Here is a 27,706-nt window from a genome sequence, read left to right as displayed (position 1 = left end):
GAGAATAGGAATTTACTTCATAAAATGAAAGGTGTGAACACACAAGTGAGCATAAACGGTGTATTCAAACTACCCCCCCCCCCCATTAGTAGAAAAATAGTATCGGACAGTTTCAAAAATGCAGAAATCCGGAAGGCCCTGATTGATCTGGTCGAATCACTCTGCTCAATTCGAGTCAAACTTGAATGAAGACAACCGCTTAGATGCATTAGTTGAAAACGAGTGTTTATTTGCACCAGGAGCCATAACTTTTGCATCGTTACACGTCGTTGGAATGGGTTCATTTTCCTTTTCATCAAGAGAGTCCTCACTGTCTATTCGCGAAGTTAGCGATTTAGCCTTTATCTACAATAGACGAGTAAGCGCGTAAACGAGTAGTGATCTCATACTTCTTAAGTCAAACATACTTAAATCACAGGTGGCAACCTTCAGCAACAAAGAATAGTTTGATTAGAACCACCAGACGCTATGTAATTCGGTAACATCTGATCCAGCTGTCTCGTCACATTAAAAGTGAAAGCCTCATACTACTCCTGATCGCGTAAATCTACATAAAGGGACATCTTTGTGAGCTAGAGTTACTGGGTAATTCTGTTTTGTACGTAAGGAAAAACAGTGAACAAGTGACTGTTAAACTGGTGTTCTATGTTGACGAATCCTTACATGATACATAATCAGTAATTTTGAGTGGTTTCATGAATACCGACAGAAATCGAAATATACACTGATAAAGAATGATCAAAGCAAACAGAACGCAGCAAACTATAGAATGTGAAATGTAGTTTTTGAACAATATACAAGTAAGTAGTTCTAAGCCAAAAAGCATCATTTTTATGGTTGAATCAAGCGGTTAAACAATCTTCCAATTTGACTTCATTTGAATGGGAATTCTGAACCTCACAAGAAATCGTTCGATGTTTCGATTGGGCGATGATTTAGCAACGCCCCAAGGACCCTACAATTGAACCCCCAGATGGAATTGGCCAACGAACTAGCAAAAAACATGACAGGAAAGCAAAGAGGTCAAAAGGTTGCATTAAAGAAATCACGCAGCTGGGGATTGCGATTGACCACTGACGAGAAATGACAATCATGCCTTCAGGTAGTGTCTTTGGACGAAAGCGGACATACTAAGACAAAAAGCAAAGTTATAAATTTCAAAATAAATCGAGCTGGCTGGTAATATGCATTGGTAAATATGGTGCACAGAGCACTAAAAACCCAAGGATGATACATGTTCGGTTAAAAGCAGAGCGGCTGAATGAATTAGAAAATAATGTGCGTGGCAGAATACGTTTACCTCCGTAAATAAATGAATAAGTAGGATAAAATATAATTTTCGCGAGACATGGGGTAGCCGTTGAGTTCAGATTTGCATTTTCACCGAAAAATCTTCGATACCTCCGCATGGGTAGGAAACTTTCCAAATTAAACAGACAATGAAATTTTATTGTGGAATTCAGCATACGAGGAAGGATATTCGGATGGGTTTTAGCAGGCATGGGGGATGGAACCAGGCCCCATAGCGGTGGACATACGCGAAAATACATTGGGAACATTGTGTGAACATTGGTGAGAAGTCAGTGAATTTGGGGGTTTCGGGACGTCGGGTGAGGCACATTATCATCCATCCAACTTTACAGAGGTAAAGCTAAACTGAAAACTACCCAAGTTCAGAAGCACAAGTTAAGTTCTTGATGGTTGGCCAGGTGGCTGTTGATCTGCTCGCCGAGCTTGGGTTGGGAGAAGTTCTTGATATCAGATGACCACAGCATCTGTCCAGTACAAGAGTGGTCCTGTTTTTACGACCCACAACCCGGAACATGTCTTACATGCCAGTGTAGTTTGGTGCAACAGTATCGAGATTTACGACCGACGTTTTGGGAGATTCATTTACAAAGCTGGATATACACTTGGGCAAACGTTCTGAAAGATGTGTTTCCGTTTCATATGCAACCTCATATTTGTGAGTGCAACGTGGGGTGGACAACGACATTCTTGTTGGAGTGGTTAAGTTCTTGATATCAGATGACCACAGCATCTGTCCAGTACAAGAGTGGTCCTGTTTTTACGACCCACAACCCGGAACATGTCTTACATGCCAGTGTAGTTTGGTGCAACAGTATCGAGATTTACGACCGACGTTTTGGGAGATTCATTTACAAAGCTGGATATACACTTGGGCAAACGTTCTGAAAGATGTGTTTCCGTTTCATATGCAACCTCATATTTGTGAGTGCAACGTGGGGTGGACAACGACATTCTTGTTGTTTGTTCAAACGTGTGACGTACTGTAGTGCGCTTTGTAATCACTGGTTGATAAAGTGGTGTACATCACCAGCACCCCAAATTTCAAGCTTCCTTCTGTAGTACCACGGGTTTCCTTATCCTGGGGTTTTTTTTTCTAAAAAAGAGTGTGAGTGCACTTTTCGTTAAAGATATTCCCGTGTACGTCCTGTCCAAATCTTAAACATTCGCAACGAATGTATTTGACTAAGCCCGTCGTGTCTAGTCACGTTCAACGTGATGACAGTAGACGGTTGAATGTGAATAGTTTGAATAGGCGACCATCAGTCAAAGCGTCGTTGTCGATGCTTATTTAAAATTAGTCGATTTCAGTCAGTGCTCTATATTCCTCATCACGGATGCTTGCCTAACGACGAGCAGAATAGTTACGGCAGTCGACGCTATGAAAGTCTTCCCGGAGGTAACTGTATTGGTAAGCATGCTGTGGATTAAAACGGGATAAGGAGCAGCTATATAATGATTAACGACATATTTCCGAGGATAAACAGCTTCTTGAGTAGAAGTAAACTCACAACAAGATATATCTCTGCTGCAGGAACCGCGTACTTGCCGTAGTGGTTAGATTTGCCACAGTTTCATTCACCGATGATTTGGGGAGATGGGGTAGGTGGCTGTGCATTGGAAGCAGCGGTATCTGATATAATATAGTTCATCACGAAATCCACCATTGTCAAAATAAGCTGCGGACATCATCGTTTCAAATAACTGGGTGAGTCAGAATGAGCCGGTCAGACATCGGAAAAACTCGTATGTAGAGAGGAAAATTCGAAGTTCTGATAGGCACTCGACCCCGCACGTGAAGTCGATAATATCTGTACAGCAGCTTCATCCTTGTTGAGAATCACCAGCAGTGTTCATCCAGAGATTTGGACCCACGACCTTCCCGTTAGCAGTTGAAGAAGAAGCCGTTCAGTCAAGAGTGGCCGGTAAGCACTGTGATCACATCACACAGACAAAAACCGCGCCACTATTCTCCAATCATTCAGTCATCATCATGTCGTGTCATCTAATGCTACATGGCTCCACAACTAAACACACCTCATATGAAAAACCGATGCAGGTTGCGGACTTTTTTCCTTTTTGGAGCTGATCTTTTAAAATTTGTAGCGGAGTGGTGGATTTAAATAAACGCCTACTTGGCTATAAGCGTGCATTTTATACCCTGAAGGGACTCGAGACAAGATTCAACAAACTCTGAGAAAGGAACAACAATAAGCACAAAGTAGAATGTTCTTCCCTCAAGACAATCCATAGAAAACAGTAATTGAAAAAATACGAGTGACAGAAGTACCTACCTTCCGAAATTCTTGTTGAGCTGTGCGTAACAGTTCCTCCGCTGAAAGTTCGGGATATTGTTCCTCGAGCTCTTCTCTGTGTTCATCGAACCAATCCATGAATTCCGTTGGAGCACTGTAAGCAGTGAGAAACGACAGATGTAGTAACACCCAAATCCCACGCGTTTAGACGACAATTGGACGAAACTGACATATGCACTTACTCATCGTCTTTTTTCTCAAGCACTTGAGTTTGCAATGGCTTTGGAACCTTTGACTGACGTTTCCGTGGTTGCTGAAACCGGTCAATGTATGAAGACAATGAATAAAACGTTAATTCAAGGCCTTCACGACGAATTCATAAAATTGCTACGTCCGCTAAAAGGTACTCTTAAGACACCGGGAGCCCATGATCTTCCAAACCGGAATATAAGTGCATTCGTTGGTAGCTGCTGTCCAACTAACGAGTTTGAAACACACCGTAAGCTAACTGCCAAATATGTCGGCGAAGGCGTGACAGGGGAAATAGAAAAGGAGTTATCGGTTGTTCATCCATTGAAGGATGTGTCCAGCACCAGAAGCTGCGTTGGTTGGAACATGTATTGCGTATGCCGAACCATCATTTGTCGAAGAGCATGCTGTTTTCCGTGCCCACTCCAGAGTGGCATGAACAGGGAGGTGGTTAACCCTTGACGCGGCAGAAGAGCAGAAAGAGATAACGAAACGTTTGGGTGATATCGGCCTAACAGTATGAGTAACCCGTGATTCCCACTGGTTGAAGACGCTGCTAATCGATGTCAATGACGTTCGTGTTGTCAGTTTCTATCCAGATTGCCTGAATGAGTGTTTGGAGGTGTAGATTCCTCGGAATGATTGTAGTAAGCTGATACTAACTCCCTTCTCTGTCCACCTTTATTATTTTTTTGAAGATAAAGCTTCCAAATGGATCATGGTTGTACGGCAGCGAAGCATAAATGTTGTCATGCTGTCCATGATGATGATGATGATGATGATGATGATGATGACTGCCAAATATAGCAGCAAAGAAACAAAAGCGACAAGGTCCTCCCATAGGAAAAGCATAGTTTGGAATTAGGGTGGAAAAGTATATGACAACTCAGCCAGAGATAGGGTTGGTGCTAGCGCTGTTTGGAAAAACCCGCAATTGGGGATACCGGTTAGCCATCGATTTCGGTGTGTGTAAATGGGCATTTTTTCAAAGAAAATATTAGAAGTGTCCCGCCGAAGTCGGATATTTTTTATCTTCCCAATCTGCTGTTAAAGGTGTTCTGTAAGGAGGATAGGCAAACAACTAGACAGGAAAGTTTGTCAGACAAGACACATTTGTCGTTCAGAAACGTTCACCGCCTCAGAACAGTGTATTATCATTCTATCCTACCCCAAGATTGACTAGCCACCAAAATTGATACAACACCAGCAAGAGAACCTCAAATAGCTAAAGCACGGTCAAAATATCGACCAGAATGGAATACTATATGATCCGTGAATGGTCATGGTCGAAAGAAATACGCAGCAATACCGTCTAACAGAAAAAACCGAAAGGAGGTAAACTGATATTCACATTGATAATGCCGATTAGGATTGACACACACAGACCAAAGAGTGAATATAATGTATCAACTCAAAAGTTGCCACACTAATAAATCCTACCTCGTTAGTCAGCCCTGGTCCCGCGCGCTTCTTACCCGATCGAGATGCTGCCTTGGGCTGAGATGACCTCTGAGTATCCGAATTCGAATTGTCGATGCTGTGTGGTTTCCAACTATCTAGTATCTCACTTCCGCGACCGCGGGGTGCTGACACACTAGACCCGTTGGAGGATTGTTTGCCACCAGAAGACTTGGTCTCCTGAAGCGCGAAAAATGAAGGGAGAAGAAAACACGAATAAACATTTGTCACCTTGAAGCATGTAGCCTAAAATAACCGAAACCACTAACCATGTCCTCGCCGCTGGTACTAGTAATGGAAAGGTGGAAACAGTCCGGATTTCTGAACCAAAGTCAGCATTTGATGTTTGGGAATACATGGCCATCATCCAGCCCTACAGGCGCTCTGCTGTAACATAACGCACTGTCTTCATTGCAATGCGATCCTATTTTACTCGCCTAAATGGTACGCCTTAGACAAAAGGGTGGCTCTTACAATAATTCTGGTTTGACTGACTGACTGAGGGTGACCGGGAGATCAGTAGTGCAAGGGAAGTCCATGAAGGAATAGGAGATCAGTAAGCATGAAGTGGGACTACCATATTCATCGAATTTCATGATACAAATGGTGGGATCCGCTTTACAGGAAGGAAGTTCCGCCAAAGGGGACCACCTCAACAAGGAGGATATCTTGTAGCAAATTTCTCTTGTTTATGAGACGAACAACTTAACTTTATCGGCACACAGACTTTCATAACGATTACCTGCCGTCGCCACGATGGGGTTCTAGAACGAAGTAGAAAACTTGGCGTGTACCGTAGAACCGCAGTTGGAAGCAGAACTTACACGGAACGGATTGCGCGCCGTAACGCTGGATAGTGAATTAGAAGACAACATGGACTGTGTTAGAGGCTCGGAGTCCGGCAGTGGCAAGCCGCTAAGATGGCCCTCGTCTTGAGTATCATCTGTCGCTGAACTGACCAAGGACACATTGGACAAGTCTTGCTCATCGTGGGCACCGGATGGATGGCGGCGTCCGGTTCGACCAGCGGGCCGCGCATTGTAGGATTCAACGGGATTCGCATCAGACACGTATTTGTTGCACCTGGAAATGAAACATGTCGTTGCTTAACTATTGCATTCTGACATCTATCCTACAACAAAAAACGATTACAACAGAATCGTGAATAAATACGCAGCGAATAGGAAAGTAAGCTGAATATCTTTCTGTCATAAACGTGTTTTTTTTGAGGTAACAGACAGTTGTGCCATAATGATAACTACCTTCGTGTGGTGTTTAGAATGCTAGAAAATGAAGTTGACTAGTTGAAATTCAACTGAAGGAAGCATTTCTCACACGTGTTAATGCAACGAGATACGACCAACGGGCCTTCGTCCGGTACCGAGAAAAGGCACCTCTCGAGGTCGCAACTTCAAAGCGTCAGCTAGGGACCGACCGTAAAATCGACGGCCTCGCTTTCTCACGAAACAACTCACGGCGAAAAGCAGCTCCTGCGCTAAGCTGGAAAGCGATTTACGACGCATTGTAATATAAGTTGAAATCAAAAGACTCAATTGTGCAGAACAAACACATCCACCCATCCATTAAACACATCCTCTATGTGCTTGTAAAATTTATTCAAATTTGCAACTAATCCTAATCAGAAAGGAAATGGAGCGGATCCACCAGGAGTAGCTAGTAACGAACCGAGATCGAACGGGATGGAAAATCGTTTTCGGATAAAAAATGTGGTTGAAAAACGTTTTCCAATTAAAATAAATGAAAAACAAACCAAAACATTTGGGTATGTCATAAATCAGAACATTTCGGCTGTTTGCGCAACCCATAGAAGTCAGCTGACAATCAAAAAAATACCAACCTACTTTGAGGCGGTAAACCGCATCCTGGGATCGTAAAATGGTTCTTCTTTCTCCTCGTCTGAACTGTGAGAATCTACCACAGGGATAGCAGCACGTTCCTTTTCCAGTGCGACGCCGGCTAACCGCTGAGCCAAATGCTGACGGCGTAATCGGCCGGCGTACCGAATAGCCAGCTGAACGGTAGCCGCATCTGGCATAAGACGAGCTATAGCAAGGCTGGCCCAGTCTGATTCTAGTTTGGCTGCCAACTATGAAGCAAATCCAGGGAGGAGTAAAGAGAAACAAGAGTAACCAATAAAACGAATAACGAAGTTCACTTAGGAAGGAATTTTCACCCAAGAATCAGACCTATAGGAGTGATCAACCATCAGGGGAGCAAGTCTAACACCAATCGAGAAGATGCGATGTGGAATTTGGAAACGAATCTAATCGCAGTTTTCCTAGTTGGATGTAAGTGAGTATCAAGACACTTGCCTACCTCTTCACTACACGATGAATATTCACCCAGCTCCTGGTTCATGTAAATAAAGTTCGGGTTAAGAAATGCTGCGAGTTAGAATACTGAGCACCTTTACTGAAGACGACCGTTAACAATCCATATTTTCTAAGTCACCCCATAGTGAGTACTCAGGAAAATGCAAATTGAAAGTTTCAGCCATTCTAAGATTTATTTGCGATTCATATTCTGCTCCCTTTGACGTTTATCCTGATTGTGTAAACCCTTAAAGATGGTCACCATCGGTGAAGAAACATTGAGGCGATTAGACGTTTGCCATACTACTACTGTGTTTTGAATGAACCTTTCCTATGAGCATGACCAAAGATGTTCATTCGTAATTTCCTTACCAAGTTACTCCTTTAAAGGTGGTGCAGTAATAGTGGTAAGAAAACATGGGAAAACTGATCGACAATAAAACTGTTTCATACGCCAAAGATTTCGGCTGTACATTTACAAGCTAAGTATCTACTACTGAACAGTACCTACAAAAAACCCGCACACACGAAATACTTTGAAGTCCAAGTGAGGGAAAGACCTGGTCATCTCAAGTACAAAGCTTAAGGGAAGTCAGTGGTAGTCGACTTGTTTGTGTGCAGTACTTCATCACTAGTGAATGAAAACCTACTTGCCTCTTGAACCTGAAACCTCACCAACTAGCCTCACCGAATTTACAACAATACTTAATTTTGTATGGCGACGTGTTAAAAATACGGGCAGCTTTGGTGCGTTTAGTGGCAGTTAACCGGACGGTAATTGATTCATTCGCCGAAAGATTGTTCAACACTTTATTTTGCATGCACATACGTCTTAAGAAATCAAGTTCTGTGGTGAAAGAGCGTGAAGCGCTATTAGGACTGTTGATGCCCAATACACTATTCACAACATTGATAAGAACTCTTCGACAGCCCACAACAAGCTTCGCCCTTCTTGGGTCCCGAGGCTCAGTCCCCGAGTTTCCGTCAACTTCATGTTCTACTTGAACCCATAATTCGGCAAATACACTCATTTGCATGCCGATTTGGCTTTGACGAAATACTCACCGAGGATATGATAAACAAGAGATCCGCCTGGGTTCTAGGTGAGTCCTCCGTCAAAACCAAATTGATATACAAATGCGTGTAACTCTTTAGAACTTTTCCACAGTCCACGGTTCCGTCCTCGTTACGGTTCATTATACAAGTGCGGTCCCTAAGCTTCAATCAACTTGGACTTGGATGACTTTTCAGGAAAATTCAAACAATAAAACCGACAGTCGACCGTCACTCGGAACCCGGTCGAAGGTCAATCTCTAAGTGACGATCCGGAAGAAGACACACTGGATGCTACAACAAACCTGTCCATTAGAATGAATGTGACACGGATCAGAAAGGAAGTCAAAACTCAATGGACCACACAATGCGATTGGCATGAAAACTTCTAAGCTTGATAGGAAATGGTGTTTGGTATTCTGTACGCGAGATTTCAATACTTTGGTAGGTAATTTATTGTATGCATACTGATGCCCAGCAGCAATTTCCGCCAATTTGATGTTCAGAAGTCCTTCATCAAACAAGCAATGTTCTTAAGGACCGTTTATTTTATTACTTGCTGGTGGAGCAGTAAATCATACCTCGTGCTCACTAAGGTACGCTGACAGAACTGAGTAACTCTGCCGCGAAACAGCTAAAGCATGTTACGATTTGAAAAATAACTAATTGTCTGTACACGATGGAGAACGAACGGCAAACCGGGGCGCAGTGGTACAGTTCCACCGATGTGTCCAACATTAGACTATGGTGGGTGGGTGGGTGGTTAACAGGTTGTTGGATTCAACATCACGCGATGCGCTTCCGGTGACATTTTTTTCAACTACTAGATTTTTGGGAGTCGGTTTTTTGGTTAATCGAGCGTGGGGATTATAGTAATTGAGACCAGAGGTCAAATGAATTCTTGCATGGTGTCCTGGAGGCACCGGCAAAAGGAAATTTTGTCGCGTTAAATGAACTACTAAAATGCAGTAAGTAGTATATAATTTCTTAGATGCAAAGGAGAGAGTGGTCTCTGATGGTCACAATTACAACCAGGAGGGCTTACGAAGTCACAGTCGATGTGCTCCTGCTCTTAAGTGGCGCTCACAGATTAGTTATGTTCCGTATATGAGCAACAAGCATGAGGAATCCCTCCTGGCTGACTAGAATGCACATGAAGCGTACAGTCAAATCATGAAGGGACTAAACTGATGTTCAGTGACGATAAGTAGGGAGCTGGAAAGTCCAGCTGGCTCGGTTAGCTGTTGGTGTGGCACCGAAGAACAAGAGGGCAGAGAAAAACAGAAAGAGAAAAACCTGATCCAGTATCTGAGGATAAAGAAAGCTGTTATTCACCATCCTCCGAAACGTCGATATTGAAGACTTGTGCTTCAATAACGCTCTCTGAACATTTCATTTAGTCGGCACGTCAAGCAGTGCCAGTATTCGCGCACATTGTCGGCCCACAAATACTGTTCAACTAGAACGAAGGTTCATAATCTGAGGAATATTTCACCATACCAGCTGTTCAACAAGAGACTGGAAGTTACAGTCACATCAACAGGCTGCAGTATACCTGCGGCACACAGTTGCTATGCGGCTCTACGATAGCATGTGGGCGGGAACACTTAGGTTACCTAGTTCTGACCAGTAAGGAGTCAACATCATCAACATGGCCAGGAGTACTCGAGCGTAGTTTTATGGTCAGTGTTTAGAATATGCTAGGCTGAATAATGTATTCCTCACAAAGACTTGTTATGAGGACTTCTTATGGAGTCCCACAAAACGGAGACTAACGCTGTTGACCGTGGAAAACCATAACTGTGTTAGTCACCCTGGGTTGAAGGGGGAAATTGAACCTGAGCAAAACAGACATGACTATAGGCGTTGTCAAAGTACTGAGAGAGTCCGAAAAATTGCACTCACGGCGAACAAACGCAGGAGGACACCTTTGCGCTTGGTCAAACACTTGGCAGAAACAGTCTGTAGTAGTTCAGGTTCGTCAATATCAGCTGTTCTCAAACTGGTTAATCGCGGGTTGGGACCCCAAACAGGCCAATCCTCACTGATCAGGTAACGGAGATATGTTTCCTGAGAAAAAGGGACAAAAGTTGGGCTGTCAACCATTGGTGCGTAAATTGATCATGGGAAAGGAAACAACATGAAGGCAGCAGTTGATATTTTGAGAAAGCACGATATCCACCTCAGTAGCGCCTAAATATGCACATATTCGTGTCTGGCTGAATAAACCGACAGGTGAACTTGTTTGTAGGACACCAACTCAAGAAATATGCATGCCATGAGAGTGATGAAAACAGTCGCTACCTACCTCAAGATTGCCTTGATCCGTTCCGATGGAGCACAAAGGAAGTCGAAAAGACAAATTTGAAACAATCGGACGAGGAAATACGCGAGGCCACTTAGAGGCCTTACAATAGATTGTTTGTAACTGCCCAAACCCTGCATCCGCCGGAGCTTCTGACTCCAAAGTCTGTGCTGAAATTGATTCTGTTGACTCCATAACTCCCACTAGGAAATACGTGTCAGAGTGCCGGTTACTAGGCTTCAGGACAGAGTGTGTGTCACACACAGGAATCCAATGATATTCCGGGCGATTGGGCGACCGACCATGAACAAGGCGCCTCACGGTACCCGAAGCGTCATGTGTGTACAATCCCCCGAGGTCAGAAAATCCGAACCACGTCAGTCGCGCGGAAGAACATCCAGATGATGATGATGGGCTGCTCGATGGGGCAGGACTTAGAGGAAGTGTTTGCCAAGTTGACAGTACGCCGTTTAACCAGGCAGGAGCTGGGCTACGCTCAGCACCCAACATAGTGCCACCTAAGTAAAACAGTCTCCAGGCCAGTTCACCGACAACGGTTGAATTAACTACACCCAGAATCGGCCGACTGGGATGGCTTGCCATTGCAACCACACCACAGCCCGAAATACTCAGGGGCGGTAAACCTAACTTGGTTAGCTGAAACAGATGCAATCCGGCTGATGGTCGTAACAGCGACGCCGATGGAGATGGCTGAGAAAACACACGAATAAATCGTTTCGAGGTAGCCACTACGGCATAACCTCGTTCATCAGGATCTTCGTGAGGAACAAGGCAAACAGCATCACAGGCCTCGCCAGCTGGAAGTTTAATCGTCCACTCGGAGGACGATGTATCGCCACCACCTCCAGCAGTCTCCAGTGGAAGTACAGCTATTTGACTGAGATCCTCTGGATCTAACTGTACACCTGCATCAAAGTCATCCGCCAAATTCCGGTCGTTCGATCCCTATCACAAAAAAGGGCAAATAGTAGAACGACTGTAGTCACAACACATAAAAGAAACAAGGCTTACTTCCTAGTGTTTACACTTGGAAAGGTCTGTACGTGAGGGTGGATACGGTTGTCCGAAAAAAAGAATCAATCCGGAAGGGCTTATGCTCGAAATAAGCAGCTCCTGACATGATACGAAAGTGACACCATGAATCAATAAAAAGTAAAAAAAAATTGAGACTGAACTGAAAGAACAAGTTAAATCCAAAACGCTTGAACAATAAAAGATGCTCGGTTTAAAAGAGCTTGGGGAAAATGGACATCTGAAAGTGAAGTCAGAATATACTGCCAACGTAAGCAGCTTCACTCAGTGGGTTTTTAGAATGCATTCAGTTTGCGCACTTATAGAAAAGAATCAAAATGACGGACCATAGTCCACAAGCAGGCTGACTGCGCACGTCCGGACTGCCACATATGAAACAAGTCAGTTTCATTTGCAAAAAGCAAGTCGACGGATTATGATTCAGCAACACTGAACGACTATTGATGATGAAAGGCACACAATGAACTGATGTTGGCACATATCAACAGTGGTGCTTCCTCATAGTCGTACGTCCTACAAAGAACATAGGCATTTCGAATCCTCAATTTTTCCATTGATACAGAGCAGAACTCCAAAAGACCGCACAACCATGTGGCAAGTATTGACCCCTAACAAAACAGAGTACATAGACTATCACTGAAGCTCAATAAAAACCAGACTGACCATGACTGGTTTACATGCAATAACCCTTACGTCAAACTGAACAAAAGTCAAAGCCCGACGAAAGTTAGATTTTGGTACGGGTTGGTTTATGACGACACTGGCTACATGAGCCGAATATGTTTAGAATAAAAAGTAAAATGAAAATGGCTTCATATCAAATTTACGGGTAAGTAGTCGTCTGTGGCAGGCTACAGTCGAAGTCATAAACGACCTCCGAATAAGCAAATCGAATACCTTTACACTAAACCTAGGGAGTTGAATGCGACTTCGGTTTGTCTTTGGTAGGGAGGCACGTTTGACCTCACAAACTCCGCTTCACTATTGAATGAACGTTCGAAGGCCTTAATTAGCTGAATGATTGGCCCATGTGTTACCGTTAGCAAGCATTTTGAAGCTTAAGATTCGCTCCTAAGGGTCCCAAAAGATCCCCATACGAAAAACACCGGGGAGAATCGTTCGGTCCTTGGAAGGGTCCTCCTCAAGAGGGGTTCGGGAAACAACCACATCCCGTCCTGACTGGCGAGGGATGCGTGTTGCAACATTTCGCCATTGGTTAAAAATCACCTTAGATTAAACTAAACCTCACCCTTACAGTGAGTCTGTACATTACGCTAGAAGAGCGAAGTAAATTCCGGCGTAAGTGAGGAACAGCTGTTTACTCGAACGAAAGTGCCAGATTGACCACTGTTTGTTTTCGAATAAAAAACTGGTTGTGCGTTTTATGGAAATGACCTCAACAAACGTCGGATTGTCTTTATTCTTCGGCCAATAGCTAGTCCATAAAGCTGTTATGACACCAGTGTATATTCGGTGCCCAGTAAAGAAGGCTTTGGAATTCCATTTGTGGGTGCTGTGATCCATCGCAAGAGGTACGTGCTTTCCAACGTTATCGCTTTTCAGCCAACCCTGTTGATTTACAGAATTCGGTTACTATATTTTCACTTCGGCGCACCTACGTCGCATGGTAATCAAATAAAAACGGATATGCAGGTGAAATTTTGTAAAATTGGGCTCTACGTTTCAAGTTTTGGAGTTTTTGCTAAAATGTGATGGGCAGCTATTAAGGGAGAACATGCGGTGAATGAAAACCCACCTCTCCAAAAAAATGTTTATTCAGAAAAGATCTTAGACTGCATAGACATAGAAACACCTCTCGTTCGTCAGAACAGAATCCCGAACTGTCCTAGGAGTTTTCAGTCGTTTTCAGCAGACATCAACTCCACGTCACGAAAACGAATGTTGTTTGATATTTGGGTTTCAGTTGTGAACCAGAGTAGAATAGAAAACAATTCAGAGGGAAGCGGCATTCCGTATGTTATCCTGTGTCACGACATATCGTCAACACACCGTTTACGATCGATTAATAAGTTCATTACGCCGAGACGGCTCAGTGGTTAGAGCGCGAACGTACTGACCGGAAGGTTCGTCGTTCGAACCCCACCTCTGCCTCTCAACTTCTCCTGTCTAGGTTTGGGCAACTTGGCAGTATCCAAGCCTTCGTGGTTCCTTCTGGTGACAAGGCTGCCAGGCACCGAAAAGGTGCTACAGCTGAACGACTTCGATTTTTCTTCGCATTACGCTGTCAAAGCATTCAATCAAAACAGGTTGTAAAAGGATTCCCATAGCCAAATACACTTATTTGCAAACTAATTCGGTTTCGCAAGAGACTCACCTGGAACCCAGCTGAATCTCTCGCTTGTGACGTTTCCAGGCAACTGAGTGTGCTGCGCCAGGCCGCCTCATGTTTCAGTCGCTACGATATTCGAGATATCGCGATACATGGACACTCGTAATGCACTACTCATAAGGTTGCTGAAAATTCGTCGATAGTCCACGACCGGTTTCGCCCTTAGGGCCCATCAGGTAGGTGCAGTCCTCGAGTTTCCGTCAACCTTATGCTCTACTTGTAACCAAATTGCATGAAATTAGCAAAATACACTCATTCCCATAGCCATTCCATCCAATTGCTGGAGAAATGCGCGCTCACGGTGCACAATCTGAACATGTGGGATTCCTTTTAAGTGTTGTGCCATATTCGTCAAGAAAATAGACGCTATTATTTTCCCGTTACTGTTAAAATCCTTGGCCAATTCCACGAACTCATACTTATCTTTCGCGCGCGCTGGTTCAAGAGTTTTAAACTAATGACCTGAATTAATCTGTGGGAAGATTTTCATAGATGAGGTAAGTCTCATGGGTACCCTTGTATTTGTTTTCCGCAGGCCGAGTAGTCATTGAATCTCTACTTTCTAAAGACTCACTTCGTACGAGGCGTCACAATCAATTCAACTACGTTTTCTTCGCGAGGTTTTTTGGTTTGATTCAACATTGAACCTCGTAATACCTGATAAAAGCCGTAGCTTATTTTGAATGTAATCTGTTTTACCACTTAGTTTTAGCACTCTCAAGTGATAGCATACGGATCCTTATTTGCTTGTTTCAACCAGCATATATGATCCTTTATTACAAGGCACAGCCGGTGTATGAGATACCTACATTGGTGTGCTTTATCGAATGACGTGATTCTTAGTCAACGGACAAAGGAATTAGAGACTGTCTTAAGGGTTCTAAGTTGGTTTCACTGACAGGTCTCACGACTTGTGCTCGTTATACGGATACACCCTTGATTGAATTTCACAATGAAATTCCTCGAAGAAAACTACACTGCTGACGCGATATAGTGGTATATACATTATATATATATATATTTGAAACATCCGGGGCACCAGGCAATTGTTGCATCAAGGATTCAACCTGACTGATAAACCTTTACATGAAGCCGATAAGCGGTTAGGAGGGATAGTTGCCTGGCGCCATAAAGTACATGCGCGAATTAAGCCGTCGTTGTCAGCAATATAACGGAAGACCAATTGAGTCAACTAACTGACCGGAGACGCCAACAATAGTGCGGTGAGGCTAAGATCAGCCATGGTGTAGCCGACCCTGTTGGAGAGACGCAGACTGTGATGCACCGACGTGTCATGGAATTCAACCTCGATCGAGCCACCCAGTGCAGCGTCCGTGTCTTGATCATCCTCGTCTTCATCGTCATCCCCACTTGCTCCACGATATTGCACAACCAAACCGAACCGATTCCAGACCATAAACCGTTCACGGAAACCTATAAAGGAGTCGGCGGATTCGACAGTATTGCAGACGTCACTTCAAGGTCAGACCAAGTGACCCCTGGAAGGGCATAGCACTCCTCTTGATAAACAGACACAAGTCAAATATGGTGAAACACTTAATGGAGAGACAAATACGGAAAACTACCAAATGGGCAGTTCTGTCCGCGCGTCGAAAATATCATAATTCACCTTAGAACTCTGATTGCATGTACAAGAAAGAATAGTAAGAAATTTGTAGTGATTTTTTAAGCAATGTAAGTGAAAGGCTGTGCAGTAGGCGAGTTAGTTGGTCTTCTTCATGGCACACAATCTCGGTGGATATAGTTAAGGTCAGTGGTGACATCGAGCAAGATGGTCAGTGGTTAGAGCGCGAATTAACTGACCGAAAGGTCCGTGGTTCGAACCTCACCTCTGCCTCTCGAATTCCTCTGTCTACGCTTGGGTAACCTGGTAGTCTCTCAGCCCTCGTGCTTCCTTCTGGTGGCGTGGCAGCTTGGCACTGAAAGGGTGCTACAGCTGAACGATTTTTACGATTATGACATTTCACGGCAACCTGTCAGACCGTTACATTCATAAGTGTCACCATCACGATGATACGCTACTAATATGAAAATGGTGAGCAGTAACCATTAATAGTGGCTTTCTAGTGTTCACTTGACCAATGCCATGGTGACTAAGTGACTTAGTTCAGAAGTTCTGTTGACCTGACAACGTCCGACCTACAGTCAGTTGCGCGCCCTGTCAGACATCCACCTGTTCTGCCAATGTAAGCTTCACCGCAGCTCCAAGAGAACGCGCACACTACCAGAGAGGCGGAAATATTGAACGGTCGAGCTTCACGCTTTTTTCGGAGGACAAGGCATCTGGTGGTCAAGGTGAGTCACAACTCATCTGCTGTGTTGGCAATTTATTATGAAAGCAGAGTTAAATGAAAACCAGGAAAACATCGGTATGTTGCTTAACCCTATGTGCCATATTGGCTGTCCACAGTGTACAATACAAACGTGATATGTTCAGAAAAGCGAAGCTGTGTACCTATCCGAACCCAAGTCAGACCATATCCGGTGATGAAGTGCTCAGTCATATGGTAGGATGGTCGTTGGCTTGTTCGCTGAGCCGGGCAGTTTGGTTGCAAACGTTTCTTTTCTATAAAAAATATGGTAGGATATTCCATCGAAATTGTTTATGGCAACAACAAATTGACTGTCCAGTGGTGAAAGGAAGAGAACTCTTCGCTGCGAAGTAGCTTATTAGCAAATATCAAGTAAGCACTCACAAGCAATTGGACATATGTGCATAATTTTTTTAAAAAACAACATTATCACACGTCCTCTTGAACTTCCATGGATATTCATTGACTATTACACAATTGTAAACGAATATTGCAAAGCAATTCCACAGGTTCCGTAATAAACTCTACTCTCCATTAGACGCGTGGCGGGGTTTAGACACGACCACAGACTACCCGCAGGCCTCATCAGTAGTACACGCCCTTACACGGGTAGGGAGACAAAACACGGGACATACATTGTAGTGTTCCCTCTTGAGGATGGAGGGCATAAAGTGTACCCTCTTCGGTTCTTGTGGTCCGCTCCTCAGATTGTTGCAACGAAAAAATTCACCACAATCATGTCTTCAAAATAGTTGGACAACAGCCACCATTATCGAGAAAAAGTGGAAAGGTAAAGAATAGAAAAACAAGACTAGTTCGAACATTTCTTTCCGCTATCGAAACCTACTCAACCCAATCAGTGATGCGCGATTCCCCTGAGTTTAGTCTTTCAAGACAACATGTACGGTTGATGTGTTCACTGTAAGTTTCACCCACAATGCAGCAAGCTGAGTCGTGAAAAATCGTTAAGCTTCAGCCCGACCGGAAAGGACGATCGGATTTTGAACACAAATTCTAACCACACTATACTAATCAAAGAACTTACCCAAAGGCATGGAGCCTGGTTGAAATGGTCGTTGAATACGTTGTCCAAGGTTTTGTATAAGGGTCGACATCAAGCCAGCTTCTGTCCCCGGTTGATTTGCAGGTTGCGACGGGGCCATTTGTTCAACCTTTACAGGCTCACCTGCGTCGTCCTCGTCGTCTAACCCAAGATAACCTGACTTGATGCGAGATAAATCTATTGAATCCCCATCGTCATCTGAGTCAGGTAGCTCCAATAATTTGGCTGCTTCAGTTTCGTCTACCAAGCGGCTCGACTCTGCCTGAGCGGCAGCCGCCCGCAATAATTCGTCAGCATCACCATCCTCTTCACACCCCATCAAAGCCTCCAGAGCCGTGGGAGAAAGGACGTCAGCATCAGTTGACTAATAATAGAAATTTGATGGCCGGTCAAAATGATGAATTGCTACGTCACACAAAGCAACAAGATAAAAAACCGTGGATTTCGCTCAATTATGTTCACTAGGTGTGTGCTACTTGGCTTCATGCATCTTGCACGCTTGTCCAGACAATAATCACAAAAAATGGCGTAAGCTTTAAGAACGACGGTTTTGATGCGACTGTATTTACAGTGTCCCTTAGTACGATTACTATGCTTAGTATATAACAAATCATAAGTATTACGCTCAAGCTTACATCTTGTTAATACACTCCAGTATATCCCAGGGAACTCCCAGAGAGCACGTTTCGAGCCCTGAATACGACTCCATCAATACAGCCATGTACTAGACCTCATGTGTAGGGGGAAATGTTCCACTTGGTTGATGCATGTGGGTCGAGTGGTGATTAAAAAACAATCTAGTAACTGTTCCGAGTATTCATACAGAGTAGCCACTCATCAAGGTTTTCCAGCCAAGCGGTACCATAGACATCTAAAACTCCTCAGACAGCTTTTATTCGAGTCAGGACAAATTAACTTCCCGGACGGTACGGATTTTGATGAGATCACAAACGACAACGGTCCCAAAACAGTGGTTATTTAGTGCTGCCTGAGCGGTGAGCTAGGGCAACATGAACGTCTCCATGAAAATAGAACGTTATCCGTCCACCACCGTTATCATTCGGAAAGCGGTAGCTGAATACAACATTGCGAAAATAATAAGCAGCTCGCGTTCAAAAGCAAGCTTTAGAGACTCAAACCCGATTCGTCAGACCATTTTGTGCCTTCACAGCACCGAGTAGCCCCGACAAAAGGTATCACAGTGAAGGGCAATACTACTGAAGTTCCGCCAACAGTATTTTCCAAGTAAACCAGCTCGCGATGGTCCAGGAGTTGCGGACGCGAAGCTGCTGTATGGAAGATCGACGTTTCAAAGTCAAGGCTTCTCGATTCCTCCCGTTTATGTTTTGGCAACCTGATAGTATCTCAGCCCTGGTACATCATTTAGGCTGCAAGGCAACCATGCACCGAAAGGGTATCACAGCGGAACGATTTGCTCAGAGTACCGGTTGCGATTATGGTTACACAGCATACGTGTGGTTCCTGCGTTGGTACGTGCTTGGTTCTCAACGGCGAGCAGTTTGGGGACATAATTAAGCCATACACCAAAACAACGTGTTCAGGATTCATCAGATCTGTTTCGTGGCCAAATACCTTGGAGAGGCAGCAGAGAAAAGAGCAACTCAGTGCTAAATCGGTTAAAGGTGTTCGTGAACAGTTGAAGGGTTTAAAGAAGGATTCGGGCATTTATTTTCCATCCAAAAAGTGGGTGAATTGCACGTGGACTATTCTGCGCTGTAATTAGTGGACTGAGTACAGCTCTTCAGGCGAGACGTACTTCTTTTCCGCTAGTCATAACTCTGGTCGCGAACAAGACATTTCAAGCAGATGAACTATTTTAAAATAAGCAACGATAGGTTAACTGCGCCATGGGACAGCTACCAAAATGACACTAACTAGTGGAACTCACGCGACTCTCTGGAAGACGAATAAGGCCTATTGAGCCATTTCGGTTGGCACACAAAATCAACGTCTCCTGCTGCGGATGCCAAGCGAGACTACAAACGGCACTTTCAGAAGGGTCACGCAAACTGGCAGGGTAGAGTGGGATGAAATCAGACAGGAACCCCGCATAAGTGAAAATCAACGACAAAACTGGAGGCTTTGAGCCTCGTGAAGTTAATGAAACATGTGAAAGTGAGACTGAGCTTTCATAACTAAGATCATATGATCAATGATGAACAGGTAAGTTTGCACGCGCAGCAATAGCTAAAAATACAGGAGTCCCTCCAAATACATGTCACCTTCACAACAGAGGAACAGCACGGTCATCGAGTAACGGACAAAAAACAATTTCAGTGCTGTTCTGCATATCCATTTTACACACAAGTAGAAATTTCATGGGCTCAGAAGGAATTTAGTCATCACACTGTGTCCTAGGATTCCATCAGATGAAAACTATATGAAATGACTGCGCCTGCATCCTCATTAAAGGGAAGCAATATTCTGGTGTACTATGGCATCAGTAACGAGTGTTAAGTCTCATATCAGTTTTAGCCATCATCAACATCGGCAGCAGCACATCACTGTTGCAAAGCTGATGCTTTGCTTTTGTACGACCATAATTTATTTGAAATCCTTATTGTGAAGAAAAGGAGAAACGCGGATGTGGAAGGGGCACAAACACTACAATCACTCCGAGATGCCTAAACCTCCAGAGACTCATTCCGGCAATTTGGACATATGGTGGCAGCAAGAATGTCATTGACGCCGATTAGCAGCCACATCTTGCAGCATCTTCAACCAGACACAGTGCGGAAGGGCAGGAGACTGCGCTGGTCGGAACTCTAACCAGTAACACACCTAGTATGAGTGTCGCGAATGTCGCACGGATGCTCCTGGCATATTTCGGTGGATCAAGAAGACACAAGCCATCGCACGCACCATGGGAAGGTTCAGGCTCACCTTGAGGTATCAACCTTAATGAATTTGCACACAATATTCTCTACGAAAATGCACACGGAAACCAAGGTGTTACGAACGTGGGGGCCAGATGTTTGTGCTGAATTCATGCCGAATTAGATCTGTTTGTCTTAAAGGGTTGTGTGGTCTACCACATTGGGCAAATTGTACTTTCAGGTGCTGGTGGTTGCGGGATTTTGTAGAATACATACATGACTCTCGTTTAAACAATCGTCCTCTTGTCCTGGCGCAGTCATTCTGGTGAGTCCACACCAAAGGGGGAGAAGCACTGGACTCGAGTTTCGCGCTTATTGAAGCCCACCAGCAGTGCATATCCAACAGCCGTGCCGGGGTCTGGACTCCGCACATCTGTCGTGCGGGGCGAGCGTCTTACCACTAATCCACAAGCGCACGCTTGACTCATCCGAATTTTTACGCCTGAACAGGTGAACATGTTCGCGCTTGAGTGGTGTGACCGGAACGCCCGACGCTTCGAACGACGGCCCAGTAACACACTTTGGTTGTGTCCATCGACTGGCTCGCCAGCTGCATATCCATTTTACACACAAGTAGAAATTTCATGGGCTCAGAAGGAATTTAGTCATCACACTGTGTCCTAGGATTCCATCAGATGAAAACTATATGAAATGACTGCGCCTGCATCCTCATTAAAGGGAAGCAATATTCTGGTGTACTATGGCATCAGTAACGAGTGTTAAGTCTCATATCAGTTTTAGCCATCATCAACATCGGCAGCAGCACATCACTGTTGCAAAGCTGATGCTTTGCTTTTGTACGACCATAATTTATTTGAAATCCTTATTGTGAAGAAAAGGAGAAACGCGGATGTGGAAGGGGCACAAACACTACAATCACTCCGAGATGCCTAAACCTCCAGAGACTCATTCCGGCAATTTGGACATATGGTGGCAGCAAGAATGTCATTGACGCCGATTAGCAGCCACATCTTGCAGCATCTTCAACCAGACACAGTGCGGAAGGGCAGGAGACTGCGCTGGTCGGAACTCTAACCAGTAACACACCTAGTATGAGTGTCGCGAATGTCGCACGGATGCTCCTGGCATATTTCGGTGGATCAAGAAGACACAAGCCATCGCACGCACCATGGGAAGGTTCAGGCTCACCTTGAGGTATCAACCTTAATGAATTTGCACACAATATTCTCTACGAAAATGCACACGGAAACCAAGGTGTTACGAACGTGGGGGCCAGATGTTTGTGCTGAATTCATGCCGAATTAGATCTGTTTGTCTTAAAGGGTTGTGTGGTCTACCACATTGGGCAAATTGTACTTTCAGGTGCTGGTGGTTGCGGGATTTTGTAGAATACATACATGACTCTCGTTTAAACAATCGTCCTCTTGTCCTGGCGCAGTCATTCTGGTGAGTCCACACCAAAGGGGGAGAAGCACTGGACTCGAGTTTCGCGCTTATTGAAGCCCACCAGCAGTGCATATCCAACAGCCGTGCCGGGGTCTGGACTCCGCACATCTGTCGTGCGGGGCGAGCGTCTTACCACTAATCCACAAGCGCACGCTTGACTCATCCGAATTTTTACGCCTGAACAGGTGAACATGTTCGCGCTTGAGTGGTGTGACCGGAACGCCCGACGCTTCGAACGACGGCCCAGTAACACACTTTGGTTGTGTCCATCGACTGGCTCGCCAGCCAGGACTTCCCAGGCAGGTAGCGCCCTACACGACTGAAACCTGCTGTGACACAACGTGGACATAGCACATCTCTCCGTCGTATCCCGTCATTCACCCGATCGTGCTGAGTAGGCAACTGCCCTTAGACACTTTGCCGTCTTTATCCCAACGGACACGGTGTGGATGACAACCATCTGATTTAAGTGGACAAAAGCCACACTTAAGCCCCAGCTTGCTTGAGAATCATTGTTGCTGTCGGACAAAACAGGAGGAAAAGTACAGCCAACTTGAGCGTGCAGCTGTTGCTATTGTGTGACACCGAGGGATTGGTAAGCAAAAAAATATGATGAGGCCACGCAAGAGTAAGACGATCACACTGAGTACACTAAGCAACTGTGTTGTACGACCTGCACGTACAATCAAGTGCGTGATAGAAATACATCCACCCAAATGATACGTTTGGTACGAAGTGGCGCTTACCTCTTTGTGGTAAATATATTTTGCGATATGGACTGTGCAGACACAATTCGTAGCCCAAAGTAATCGAAGGACTATTATATGTGGCGGAAAATCATCTTTCCAACTTTATCGCATAACACAGTGACACAAAGAAAAGGAAAGGAGCTACACTAGCTAGTGATCAGAAAGTTACGTAGATCAAAGACACACAAGTGCTACCGAACATACCGAAATAATGCATGCCGATCCTGGATTCGCCATACCACAGTCCATCCATCTTCAGTCCCACCAGCCAGTAAGCTCCCATCAAAGGACGAAGCACACACAAGCACAGCTCCAGCGACCGCGGGACAAGAGAGATAAGACAAAATCTCCCAGGTATCCCGTTCATAGAGACATATCTGCTTATCAACTGGTACGGCTAGAAACTGGAATTCATCAAACTCACAACAGCTCAACAGGACCCACCTTCCCAGTCGAATGTTCCCAACACAACCTGCATAAGCTCAAAGCAAATGCAGGGTCATTCGATGGAGAAAGACAACGCAGCGATTTGATTTCGCGCTTGTCATCCACCTTCCAAATTCGAACAGTGCCATCACAGGATGCTGATGCAAGAAGGATGTCTAACGGATCAAAGGCGACACTAAGGACACCGCCCGTGTGGCCCTTCAGAATGAACTCGCGTTCGTCCGAAGAAGAGAAGTTTACCACCTTGATCAGAAAATCACTAGGGGATACAAAAAATAAAGTGGAGCGAACGCACCTGCTACAGACAGCTAACCGGCTACCGTCTTTATTAAGCACCGCATGATTAACTTCGGACGTGAATCGAGTCGCCACACCTTCAGGAAGGCCATCCTCCACTTGGATTACATGGACGTACGTCCCTTCGGTGGCCAATATAACCGTATCACCCTACCACAATGAACAGTGTGAAAAAGAAACACACTACTCACTCTGCAAACAAGACTATTGACCTTTTCTCCAATCACATGTTCCATAGGACTTGCATCATCTACATCATTCAACACTTTCACTCTACCATCTGCTCCGGCAGAAACAATGTGCCTAGAAAGCCGTGAGGCAAATACGGAGCGCTCACTCTCCAGCAGGCCCATAAACTGCTGTTGTCCATCCTTTTTTATGTTGGTGAACAGGTGGTTTGATATACGACATTGCCAAGTATTCAGAGAACGGACGGAATCCACTGTCACGTAATTCAAGAATAAGCTAAAACTTTAAAACATGGAATCAAGTGTATTGTAGGTATGCGGTTTTAATATGGAAAGTATATCTTTGGTGAGTGCCAACGTCATCTATTTCGACCGAATGTGCCATGAGACCCTGTTGTGGACCGGACATAATGATCTCCGATTCAGTGGATCCGGCACTACTCGGACTAACCAGTTGTCGACTGATCAGAATACATTGAAGTTTACAGTGATGTGTCGCAGATATCGTTGCAACGCATCCTTCTATTACCGCCAGTCATCTGGCCGACGAAATGCAACTGCAGAGATCAACACCTACGCCGCAACGTGGCGATATTATACAAACACATCATCACCATCAGAAACAGCAATATTATGCGGCACCAATGCTTCCCTCGTCTCGGTAGCCGATGTTTCGGCGTGCGTAGCACAGAGCCTAGCCAACACAACCGTGATGCTGGTTCCACTGCAAAACTAAAGTATTCGCTGCAAAAACAAAAAATCGTTTTCTGAATACCTAGTTATGAGCTCGTGGACAGTAGACTATGCCAGTGACAATTCTGAAACATACGTGAACGAAAACCCAAAGTTGTTCCACAATATCCGTTCGCAGAGATCATGTGTCGTAACCATAAAACAATACACCCTTCCTGTAGCCCGGTTTACAAGACCCGCGAGATCCAGCAGACGTGATTCGACTTCTTGAGGTTCGCATATTGAACTCATCAGAAACAATTCCTTTAGAAATAGTACAAATACCAAGGTATTTGAAATTCTTCATAATCACCTTGAAATGCAAGGGGTATGTTCGGAGACTGAACTTTCTGAAGCATGATTCTGTGCTTCGAAGGCTTAAGGTGCACGCCGTCTGAGCACTTCAGATTGACAAGGTTCTCGTTACCCGCAGTGGGAACACCGAGGTTCCAGAGTTTGCTTCACTATTTCATCGATGAAAAATACGAACGAAAACGGAGAGTGGAAATCCTTGCCAGAAAAAAAACATTTTATAGGAAGCTTCTAGAGAGCTCATTCACGGGCACAGGAAAGTATACGAGTATAGAGACCGGATTGTGTTCAGTTTTTGGGGCACACGGGCGAGATGCCTCAAGTGGTTAGGGAGTGAATTCACTGACAGGGAGGTCCGTGGTTCGAACCCGATCTCTACTCTGGACTTCCCCTGTCTAGGCTCGGGCAACCTGGCAGTATCCCAGCCCTTATGCTTCCCTCGGATGGCATGGCAGCTAGGCACCGGAATGGTGTTACAGGTGAACGATTTTTTTTCTGCAGCACACCCAGTTGAGCAAGTGTGGTTAAAGGCGCTGACCAATCAACAGAATCAAGCGCACCCTTTAAGTCAAGGAACACCAAGATTGTGGATATCGTGTACACGTGTGTTGCTCTAACATCTGACGGAGTGTGAAGATGTGGCCAACTCAGCCTTTACTCTGTTGAAATACCTCTTGATGCTCGGGCGTTTAGGTTTAACGCACCGCTGTAATACGACGAAGAACCAATGAGGCCAGAAGCCTTGTTCTGACGGGAGTCAAACTTAGGTGGTAGTACATGCACTGCGGATTCCCCTTTTGACTACGGGCATTGGTGTCGGCTCACCCCGCTGTCTGAGATGGTTTCCTCCCCACAGACAGGCGCAAAAAGACTAGACAGGCACTAACTGAAGAATTCACCGCCATTCTTGAACAGAGCGGAATGAAGGTCGTCAGGATCACAATGACGCGTACGTTGAGATACACATCCGGACAATTCTCAAGCTGAAGGGGGTCCCACCTCTCTATGGAAATGAGGCTGTTTAAAGTAGTAGCAAGCTCGTTGGTGGGCATTCGCGATCAAACGACTTCCGCTGTGGTTAGTACACATCCGTAGCGCCTGCCCTCTGTTGTCCACGTAGCCCGACCGACACCATCATCATCATCATCATCATCATCATCATCATCATCATCGACAGCATGACATCAGTGTTCAGCACCCATGCTTCGCTGCCGTACAAACATGGTTCATTTGAAAGCCTTTTTATGATGAAAATAATAAAGGTGGATCCTAGCGCTAGCTTACTATAATCATCTGGATAGAAACTGACAACAAGATCGCCAATGACATCGATTAGCAGTCATATCTTGCAGCGTTTCCAACCAGCCGCATTGAGGATAACGAGCTTCCCATCCTGGAAGGCGAGTAGCACCGACAGCACCCAAGCGTTTCTTAATCTCCTTCATATCCCTCTGCCAGGCCAAAGGTTGGCCACCTCTGTTTCTGCCTCTGAATTGGCATGGAAAACAGCACCCTCTTCGGGAAGCGATGGTTAGGCATACGCAACACATGCCACAACCAACATAGCTTCTGGTGCTGGACACATTCTTCAATGGAAGTACTCGTTACGGATATGCCAACACCAACCTACAAGAGCTGTGGTTCTGATACAACGACTGTCGAACGCTTGAAGACGTCTCAGTCGCGATCCCCGAAAAGGCCACTTCTCACAGCAATACAACAAAACAGCCCGCACTGTAGCTTGATACACCACTCTGACACCATATGTATCTCAAATTAGCAAACGCGACTCGAGCCTTACAGATTCGTGCATTAACCTCATCTTTCAAACTAAAATCAGAACTAATACAAATTCCAAGATCCGTAAAACGCTCCAAAAATTCGAGTACCTCCCCTTGAAAGCAGTGTTCAGTAACTGTATGTCTAGGAGCGTCAATAAAAAGGGAGCGACGGACTTCCCTCTTTCCAAGTTCTTTCACCGACGACGCCAAACAAACTGCGCAGAGGCGACTGTCAGCGGTTATTAAATCACCTAGGAGTACATCCGTGCGATGGCTCGACACAATACCCACCTCACACATCCAGGTGCAGAGACTTTCGCGTCACCAGAGGTGCGCAGTCAGAAGCTCGAAAAGCTCAAGGGTACACGCAGTTCAATTACGGTACTTTGTCCTGGATGCTTGTTCATCACAGATAATGCATATCACTGCAGGGGCAATCCCGCTTGCTTCAGAGTGGAGACACTGAAAGCAGCTAAGCAGACCGGCTTTCAGTGTTTGAAACCCGAGTTCGGAGAGTTCAATTCTAGTGCCGAAGACCAACGGGCAGTAGTTGCCGCCAAGGATGATGCGAGACGAAAAACGCGGCCACCCTTAGTAATGAGGCCTGCAGAGAGAGAGAGAGCAGAAGAAACAAGTAAAAGTCAAAAGGGAACATCAGAAGCAACGTGCTTCCGCCTACCTGTAGTATGCAACAAGTATGGCAATCCTGTTGATGTCACCACTCTCACTCTTCGTATCTGGTGATTCTGGCACAATGGCTCGTAGTACCAACATTGTGGAAGTTGCATTCAACAGAAGGGCTGAAGGAGCTTAACCTAGCCGGATTCCGGTAAATTAGTTGTCGATGTACGGTTTTCAGGCTCAATTAAAATGAATGCTGGTCAATGCGGTAAATGTTTCTTCCTCATATCCGAATCTGTACCGACAGATTGCAGCACTGAATCTGACGACGAGATTAGTCACGATTGAAGGCAATAGCTTGGATGTATGAGCGCCATTCATGGCTCAATTGGGCCATGTCTGACAATGTTTCTAGCCATAGATGTGGCCCGTCTCAGGGTCCCCATCCAGGAGGACAGCAATGACCAGCGCAGCTGAGTCTGCTGATAATGGCTTTTATACTTCGCTGCCAAGTC

The 27,706-nt window shown here is 45.0% G+C and overlaps 3 protein-coding genes across 3 annotated transcripts; 2 read left to right on the top strand and 1 right to left on the bottom strand.

Moving 5' to 3' along the window:
- Positions 1-72: 72 nt before the first annotated feature.
- Positions 73-27,344, bottom strand: T265_03996 (hypothetical protein; the record flags this gene model as incomplete). The annotated part of the gene is made up of 16 exons (XM_009168614.1): positions 73-345; positions 3,603-3,717; positions 3,806-3,876; positions 5,253-5,450; positions 6,095-6,353; positions 7,133-7,377; positions 10,562-10,726; positions 10,965-11,927; positions 15,566-15,798; positions 17,743-18,124; positions 19,670-19,916; positions 23,018-23,217; positions 23,258-23,519; positions 23,556-23,707; positions 23,749-24,022; positions 27,250-27,344. 16 exons carry the CDS (start codon positions 27,342-27,344, stop codon positions 166-168), a joined length of 4,041 nt encoding a protein of 1,346 aa, XP_009166878.1.
- Positions 8,523-14,467, top strand: T265_13378 (hypothetical protein; the record flags this gene model as incomplete). The annotated part of the gene is given in 3 exon segments (XM_009168647.1): positions 8,523-8,706; positions 14,046-14,284; positions 14,303-14,467. Coding segments are annotated over 3 exon segments (588 nt in total), but the record flags the coding sequence as incomplete, so codon positions are not given.
- Positions 14,597-21,080, top strand: T265_03997 (hypothetical protein; the record flags this gene model as incomplete). Its single annotated transcript, XM_009168615.1, has 4 exons — positions 14,597-14,682; positions 16,056-16,247; positions 20,350-20,445; positions 20,915-21,080. 4 exons carry the CDS (start codon positions 14,597-14,599, stop codon positions 21,078-21,080), a joined length of 540 nt encoding a protein of 179 aa, XP_009166879.1.
- Positions 27,345-27,706: the final 362 nt, after the last annotated feature.

Source organism: Opisthorchis viverrini (assembly GCF_000715545.1).
Source record: "Opisthorchis viverrini unplaced genomic scaffold opera_v5_62, whole genome shotgun sequence".
Taxonomy (NCBI): Eukaryota; Metazoa; Platyhelminthes; class Trematoda; order Opisthorchiida; family Opisthorchiidae; genus Opisthorchis; species Opisthorchis viverrini.
The sequence above is the reverse complement of the archived record's forward strand: the minus strand, read 5'-3'. Positions and strand labels throughout refer to the sequence as shown.